This window comes from Pseudomyrmex gracilis, unplaced genomic scaffold, assembly GCF_002006095.1.
Source record: "Pseudomyrmex gracilis isolate BER0280 unplaced genomic scaffold, ASM200609v1 scaffold_920, whole genome shotgun sequence".
NCBI lineage: Eukaryota > Metazoa > Arthropoda > Insecta > Hymenoptera > Formicidae > Pseudomyrmex > Pseudomyrmex gracilis.
The window spans coordinates 9,339-18,548 of record NW_018021504.1 but is presented as its reverse complement, the minus strand read 5'-3'; the positions used below and the strand labels follow the sequence as shown (position 1 = coordinate 18,548).

The 9,210-nt window shown below is 32.9% G+C and overlaps 1 protein-coding gene across 1 annotated transcript; it reads right to left on the bottom strand.

Moving 5' to 3' along the window:
• Positions 1-344: 344 nt before the first annotated feature.
• LOC109861678 (odorant receptor 13a-like) lies at positions 345-3,261 on the bottom strand. The gene is made up of 4 exons (XM_020441421.1): positions 3,121-3,261; positions 2,202-2,676; positions 1,219-1,449; positions 345-685 (listed from the first exon to the last, which is right to left on the bottom strand). Exons 1-4 carry the CDS (start codon positions 3,259-3,261, stop codon positions 345-347), a joined length of 1,188 nt encoding a protein of 395 aa, XP_020297010.1.
• Positions 3,262-9,210: the final 5,949 nt, after the last annotated feature.

Below are 9,210 nucleotides of genomic sequence, written 5' to 3'. Positions count from 1 at the left end.
ATCAATATTACTATTTAGAGGATTTTTCTCTTAAAATAAGAAATTCTTCTTGGCGCCTATTTTAGTATAAAATATACTTAAAGTAAGTGGGATATATCCTCAAAATAAGAATACAATTTTTTCGGTGTGATTATTGCGAAAAAGATTTTCGGAATTGTCGTAAACGAAAAGTTTATGGATTGTACGTAAGTGTGTTTGGCAATTTTATTAAAAGATTAACAACAATCTATTTCTTCTACCAGAGAGCTCGGTAATTTCTCTGAGATTCTATCTACGTATATTAAAAAAAAATGTAATTTACAAAAAATTGTTTTATTGTGCTTATATCTGATGTGTGTTTGTTTCTACGCGTCTACCATCACGCGTAGAACGGATAAGTAAGAAACGGAGGTCTTCAGAATGCTCATGTAAGTCGACAGATTTACCACAATGAAGTTACCAGCCTGGAACTTGATCGGAAGCTGATCCCACATCATAATGAATACGAGATTTCTCGTGACAATTGCGGGAAGATCGTACCAATTGCTTCGGTAAATAGACTGTCCCACTTCTTCCATTTGGGACTTCAAGTAGTCACCGACGACGCTATATGCCGTCAGCTGCGACAGAAAGGAACATAGTATCATGGCGCTTTTTGCCAACATGCCGATATTGTGAGTTTTTAGCGCGAGAATTAATTGAAATCCTGAAAAAAAATATAAATATCGTTTTCTCTTTAATATATTTTTCCATATATATATATATATTTTTTTTTTCTTACTTTTTATACATTGTATGCTGTCATTAGTGATTGGTTTATTTTTTATTTGCGCGTGAATATTAAAATATTATTATTATCACGCACACGCGTTGCAAATATACACCGAAAAAATTATATTCTTGTAAGTAGAAGATTTTATACTTAAAAGATCTTAAGATTTTAGATGATATTCTTCTGAAATTAAGAATATATTCTTTATTTAAGAATATATTTTTAATTTAAGAATATAGTCTTTTTCGATAGTGAGATATATATGTTTTTCTATAGAGGCTTTTTATATTCTAATCAGTATATATTCTTATCAATATTACTATTTAGAGGATTTTCCTCTTAAAATAAGAAACTCTTCTTGGCGCCTATTTTAGTATAAAATATACTTAAAGTAAGTGGGATATCTTCTTAAAACAAGAATACAATTTTTTCGGTGTACTGAAGACAGACTAAACACACGTATTTACCTACTATACATAAAAGTATACTGCTGACGAAGAATTGCATCAGCAAGACGAAACTGATCGTCTCGGCGAGTTCACTCGCCATCGTTATCAGATGATTGTGTCTGTCGATTAACGCGACAAAGCGACCGCGAACTTCCGATTTAGAAACGTTGAAATTGCTGAAGTCGTTTTTCAGAATTTTCATCTGGCCGCAAACGTGCAACGTTATGTTGAGAAACAACGCGTCGGTGCCTTTTTAAAATAATTATTTCAATAAAACCACAAATATTAAATCGGACAATTATAGGGTAAAAGACCCAATTACCGTCACCTGAATAATAAACTCTGGCGTTAGCGAATTGTTTTTACTATTTGTTTATCAAAAACATGTGTTTTTCTTCTTATCTGGTATTATTCGATGTCTCTAATATAAGGAACAAAATAATACCGCCTCTCAAAATCTCTATTTTTTTTTATTTATAAATTTAGTAATTAAAAAAGAACGATGCGAGAGCTATTACTGTCACTCCTAAAATGAAAGAAATGAGATGCGAATGTTGAGTGCTGGATTTTTTGTTATATTAATTGCACTTAAAATTCTATGTTAGATTTTTTTTTTATGCATAACTTTTAAGGATTTTGAAATCACAACATCGAGGGTGACCTCCGGTTCCGGATTCAAAAATTAACGTAGATAGAAGAAGGCAATGGGAACCAATTACTGGTTGGAATGTAATTAACGACAACTTATATAAGTATGTTCCAAACGTTTCGACTATATTTTTTAGTCATCTTCAGTGGGAACTACAAATATTAATAAAAATACATGTGGCAATTGCAGTATACAAAATAAATTGGTTCCCATTGCCTTCTTCCATCTACGTTAATTTTTAAGGATTTATTTAATATCTTAAATAAAATAGCTTAGGGTGACAGTAATTGAACAGGTGACAGTAATTGGGTTCTTTTACCCTATATAATTGCGAATTACTGTGTGTTATTACCGTGGTTGCTCGTGCTTGTGAGCACGAGCACAATGAATTCAAAAAATCGAACGAACTTCGACATGCTCGACGGCATGTCGATATATTCCAAGGTGCATCTCGACGGAATCGGATAATCCTCCGTCGCTTCTTCGATCGTTACGTTCCTCGTCGCGGTTCCCTCGTCGGTTAAGACAGAAACCAACGTAAATACCGCGCTCGCGACGTAAGAGAAACATATCATGAAGCAAGCGAGCATCCTCCCGACGAACGCGTGTCGTCGCATGATAACACATTTATCCGCGTCCTCGATCGTGAGATAATCGTTTATCGCGGAATTGTGATTGTCCGTCAAATTGTTCGCGTAAACGCGAAACCATATCGTCTTCAGCATAGCTAGGAGTCCGCAAGAGATCATCATGATAGAGTCCACGTTCTTTTCCGCGTCGGTGCAACCGAGCCGAAGCTCGACGATCGGCAAGATCACTATTATGCTCTGTTGATATGAGTAAACGGTATATTTTGCATGCAGCGTTTGACGTCTAGAAAAAATATTGTCCAATTCCAGTTCCAGGAACTCATTTCGTAACAAATGAAATTTAATTACAGATATTGTATAACAGGTTTTGATTTGTAAGCGTATATCCGATAATTAAAATCTCAAAAACAGAAGAAAAAAAAAACATAAAAGTATTATAACAAACTAATTTATAGTAATATTTTGAAAAACGTTTGCGAAATAGAATCTTTTCTTCACGCGTGTTTCTACGCAAAATAGCGCGTTAGTGATAACAAAAATATATTCTAACAAACTTTTTGTAATTTGTAACGGATCAAAGTATTTTTTTTCTGCAACACTCACGTTCTTGAACAAAAAAAAAAAACTAAAAAAACACGAGCGCAAAGAGCAACAATATATCGAGCTCAAAAAATTGCGTACCAAGCAACAGGTGGCCACGATCCATCGTATTAACGAAAAGTGGTTGTAAACCTGCAGCGGCCAAACGCCGATAGGCCACGTTAACAATTTGAAGGGTATCATCGCGTACGCGATGCTATTGTTTTGTTGTTTCGTCGCCATCGGCTCGGAATAATGTTTCCCTGTACTCTATCAAATGACACCGGCGCGCAATGTTGCGAGCAACATCATCGTGGTGCAACTATCGCGCTTCATTCTTTATTTAACTCGATGTATACCTGCTTATCAAACACCGTCTCTACATGTCTAATGCACGCAATTTTGTAAAACGCAGTGAATTTACTTTTCTACGTTAAGTTGCTGTCAGCAACATTGTCCGCAATGGCGACATTGTGTGCTATTACGCAGATGGTTTCTTTGAAATTGATGTCTCTCTTATTGCAAAACTAATGCTGACAACAAACTGGTCACGCAGTTTCCACGTTTCACGTTTCGTTCGGTGTGTTCGATCGCCTACAGTGTTGCCTATTTTAAATTTTGACGCTATCTAGATCTGGACACTGTCACTCCGAACTGAATGGAATTAAGATAAAAAATGTACAGTGGGTAAAAAATATTAAGTAAAAAGAGTTGCAATATATTATTTGTGTTATACTGTAAAAATAAATTATATTCTATTTTATATTGTTACAGCGCGAGTCGATCTCGCAATTCGTTCTCGCATCGTTATATTCGCTTTTATTTTATAAAAAAATCTTAATAACTTTAATTATATAATAACTCGAGTCGAAATTTAGCGTCTACATTGAACCTAAATTTTTCTTTTTTTTATGTAGGAGTAAGAGAAAAAGTAGATCCTACTTTGACGCTGCTATACGTCCGAAATTTCCTTTTTTCCTGCTGAAGTTTTAAAGTAGGGTTTAATTCTCAGATCAGACTGCGCATTGCAGGCTCTGATAGGCTCAAAATAGGCTCTAATAGACTCAAAGTAGGAGTAAGAAAAAAAGTAGATGCTACTTTGACGCTGCTATACGTCCGAAATTTCCTTTTTTCAAAAATTGAGGTTCAATGTAGACAATAAATTTCGACTCGGAAACTCGAGTCGAAATTAAAACCCTACTTTACAAGAAAAAAAAAATTTCGGACGTATAGCAGCCTCAAAGTAGCATCAACTTTTTTTCTTACTCCTACTTTGAGCCTATCAGAGCCTATCAGAGCCTGCAATGCGCAGTCTGATCTGAGAATTGAACCCTATTTTAAAACTTTAGCAGGAAAAAAGGAAATTTCAGACGTATAGCAGCGTCAAAGTAGGATCTACTTTCTTTCTTACTCCTACATGAAAAAAGAAAAATCGAAGTTCAATCTATAGACGCTAAATTTCGACTTGGAAACTCAGAATACGAAAATGCATTACGGAACAAGAAAATATTGCAAAAATAATAGAAAGACATCCACACGTTACGACAACCTCGTGCATAAAAAAAAGATGCGTACATGAAATCGAAAGTGATCTTGATAAACACGCGTTTACCGTTACGCACTCGTTATTTAAGTGGCGAGCGCTGCCTTTTCGCACACCACATCTCGATACATCAGCTCGTGGAGGGTTGAAACGAGCCCACGCGACCTATACAACGCGAATTTATATTTACATTAATGTCCGCTCTTTTGTCTCGTACCGCTCTATCAGAGCTCTTGATTGCTAATTTATGAAATTCACTCGCGGCAGTAATCACAATAACGATATCACGTTTTACTTCGGTTGTTACAATTGATATGTTTGCGATCAGCGAATGCAGATGTCTTTTTGCGTGATAACCTGTTTAGGTGGTTATGAACAAGAACTTCGCCTGCGCAGAAATTATTATTATTAGCGCAATAAATATTCCGCGATTATTTTCTATAATTGTTAGATTCGCACGTTGTATTTAAAATACAAAATTTTCGTAAAAATTGTATTTAAAGTAGAGGGTTGCATGACATACACACACTTTACACACAAGTATTTTTATAATATTCGCTGAAGAAATAATTGTTGGATAATATTTACTTTATTTTAAGATTTAAATTTGTGCAAAAAGAACAATATTTTTATGTTGCGTCATACAATGTTATTCCGTAAAGTTTTGGATGTTATTGGTTTTTAGTTTCTTTTGTTATATAAAATTTTCTATTTGTCTGTTTTGTTACATAAAACTTTCTATTTGTCTCTTTTAATACATAAAATTTTCTGATACTAAAAGATTTCGTATTTATGTGTATATTCTTGCATGCATTTTTGAATGTCGTTGAAATCAGCAAAGCTTCGTCTACATAATGTCCCGTAATGAGTAGTAAACCTTGCAGGAAGTGAATTTCGAACTTTTAAAAGCAATTTAAAAAATCCTTTTTCATTTTTGGCTTAGATTATTATTAACCGCGTTTTTAACTATAAAAGTTCTCGAATGAGACGGCGCGTATACAAAGTATGCACGAGCNTCGCGCGCTGTGCTACTTCTTACACTTGTCCCGCTAACATTGCTTCTGTTAAAACTTTATTCTACTATGTCAAACTGGATANTACATGAATAAATAAATAAAGACAAATAGAAAGTAATCAACTAAGTGATTTATGTGAAAACAGTAGTGATACATAGTCCGAAATTACTGAATACATAAACAATTTATGTTAAATGTGTCTTTTTACGTTTTTATTATTAAAAAAGTAACTCATACATAAATAAATGAGTAATTATTATTTAAATTAATGTACTTTGATTATAAATAACTGAGTAATTCTAATTTAAATTAATCTATTTTTTGAAATAATACAAACGTAAATAGACACGATTAACATTAATTATTTTTGTATTCATTAATTTCGGACAATGTATCACTACTTTTTTCAAATAAATCACTTAGTTGATTAATTTTTAACCGTTTTTATTTATTTATTCATGTATTATATAGTGTGACATAGTAGAATAAAGTTTTAAAAGAAGCAATGTAATCGCGGGACAATTGCAAGGAGTAGCACAGCGCGTAACGCTCCTGCATACTTTGTATACGCGCTGTATTCCATTGAAGAACTTTAATTGTTAAAACCTCAGTAAATAAATACTGGTCTAAGCCAAACATGAAAAATAAAATTTTTGTTCCAAATTTTACCTTTTTTCATTNCTTGCACAGTTTACTAATCATTACGGGACACTGTATATTTAGTACATAAGTTCGGATTCACTAATGTGAACTGAGTCAAATAGACATATATATTTATTTCGATATACTTATCATAGAGAAACAGTTAATACAGTATCCTGCAACAAATAATAAGCTTTACTATATATGTGCGATATCACAGTGCGATATCAAAGTGTATGTATTTAAAAATAAAGTAATATATATTATAAACATATATTACACAAAAATATTAAATGTGTATATATATGTACGAACGTGTATATGTATATATATACATATATATTTATATGTGTATATGTATAAATATATATATATATATATATAATACAATACATAATGTAAAGAGAAACAACTGGTATTATAATATTAGTACATATATTAAATGTATATACATACATACCTATCTATTACGAATAGTCAACGCAACGACGATCCTGTCTTTACAAAGTGATACCAGCAACTTATTGTGATAAGAGCAACTGATTCCAGTAACTGTTATCACTTTGTAAAGACATGATCGTCGGTGCGTTGACTCAAATAACCACTTACTATGATTTTGCCTTTAAAAAACAGAACTGACCATACGTGATTTCAGCGATTTGTTATTATATAAAGATTTTGAAAAAGACCAAATACGTCGGTCGAAACGTCAATCAAGAATAATGTTAATAGAATACTAAAATACTAATTACTCAACACTACATCAACCGTGTTTATATGCTCTCATTAGTTGATATTCTCTAATTATTTTTGACATTTGGAGCATCACATAATTTATTCAGAGTTATTATTAAAAACTACACTGGAACTTTAATACCTTTTCTTCCCGTTTCTGATTGTTTTCTTCGTGATACATCTTGTTTCTCAAAAAAGTACTCTTTTTTTAAACTTATTTTGCATATATTACATGTGTAGTGAACACAAATTCTACGTTTATTTGCCTGTATTTGTGACTTGAAAAACTTATTTCACACCTTAAAAAGTCTAATACATATTATCTTCACTTTAAGAAATCAGTGCAATATATTCTATTACTACATTCGAAAAACGTACTTAGCACCTATAAGGTTATTTAAGATGACGTTTGATATGGCGTTTTAAATGTGCCTTAGTTGTAAAAGCTGTATCGCATATGTCACATTTGTACGGACGTAACGATGAATGAACTGCTTCATGGATAGTTACTTCTCGTTTTGTACAAAAACGTTTATCACATACCTAAAAAAAAATAATACACATTGTCACTTTGAGAAATCAATGCGCAATATATTTGACAACTACAATCGGAAAACGTACTTGGCACTTATAAGGTTTCTCAGAATCAGAATGTCGAAGTTTATAATGTCGATATAGATGTTGCTTAAGTTTATAAGTCTTATCGCATTTGTCGCATTTATAAGGACGCAACGATGAATGAACTGCTTCATGGTTAGTTACTTCTCGTTTTGTACAAAAACGTTTATCACATACCTTAAAAAGAATAAGACACAGTGTCATTTTGAAAAGGCAAGACGCAATATATTTGACAAATACTTTCGGAAAACGTACTTGGCACTTATAAGGTTTCTCAGAATCAGAATGTCGACGTTTATAATGGCAACTTAGATCTTTCTTAGTTTTATAAGTCTTATCGCATTTGTCGCATATATAAAAACGCAACGATGAATGGACTGTTTCATGGTTAGTTACTTCGTGTTTTGTACAAAAACGTTTATCACATACCTTAAAAAGAATAAGACACAGTGTCATTTTGAAAAGGCAAGACGAAATATATTTGACAAATACAATCGGAAAACGTACTTGGCACTTATAAGGTTTCTCAGAATCAGAATGTCGACGTTTATAATGGCGACTTAGTTCTGGCTTAGTTTTATAAGTCTTATCGCATTTGTCGCATTTATACGGACGCAACGATGAATGAACAGCTTCATGGTTAGTTACTTCTTGTTTTGTACAAAAACGTTTATCACATACCTTAAAAAGAATAAGACACAGTGTCATTTTGAAAAGGCAAGACGAAATATATTTGACAACTACAATCGGAAAACGTACTTGGCACTTATAAGGTTTTTTACAAGAAGGATGACTGGTAACTTGTTGCTCCATATTTCACTTACGTTGAAAAATTGTTTTGCACGTGTCACAATCATATGAACGCAATAATGATAATGGACAGTTGTATAAATATTCAAATTGCAGTATTATACATTAGATACATGATAAATTTAGTGAAAGTTAAACAGATTGCAAGAAAAAAAAAAAAGATTGAGGATAGACAGAAAGAAAGTGAGAAACAGAGTAAGAAAAAAATTACGTGAAAGAGAACATTAAGTATATTTCAGTGTATATTCAGAGCATTCGACAATTACCTTAAAATCTCTCGTAGATAGATAGAAGTAAACCTGAGTCAAAAAGTCTTGAATTTAAATTTTTCTATTACATTTAATAATAAAGGAGTAATTATTGAATAAATCAAGTTAATCGGCGCCGACTTGTAGCTGGGCGGACCTCAGTGAGCCGCGCGACTGGTGTGCGGGAGTGCTCCGTGCGGCTCTCTGACGTGCGCCCGGCTAAAAGTCGGCGCTAATTGGCGTAATTTATTCAATAAGTACTCTTTAAACATATACTATATATATATGTAAAAGAAAAAAATGGTTTAAGGTCACTTTTTGACTCAGTTTTTTTCTTTCTATTTACCTACGAGAGATTTTAAAGTACTTGTCGAACATTTTGTATATTTCCATTACTTTGCGCACGAACCGTTTTCTGCTTTTGTTACGGTAATATCATCAATAGATTGTTCTAAATTCTTTTGTTTCTTGTAATCTGAGCGAATCTTTATCAAGATGCGTAAACATTTGTAACTGAAGAGTTGTATACATACATACGTGTGGCGTGTGACAAACAGTGAGCAAGTAATCATATACGAAG

What these genes read in the sequence shown, in the direction of transcription:
- LOC109861678 (XM_020441421.1), bottom strand. Translation starts at nt 3,261, where the DNA reads ATGGCGACGAAACAACAAAACAATAGCATCGCGTACGCGATGATACCC. An exon ending in TCGTGGCCACCTGTTGCTTG is followed by an intron (nt 2,677 to 3,120) that starts GTACGCAATTTT and finishes TCATATCAACAG; the next exon opens with AGCATAATAGTGATCTTGCC. An exon ending in CACAAGCACGAGCAACCACG is followed by an intron (nt 1,450 to 2,201) that starts GTAATAACACAC and finishes TATTTTAAAAAG; the next exon opens with GCACCGACGCGTTGTTTCTC.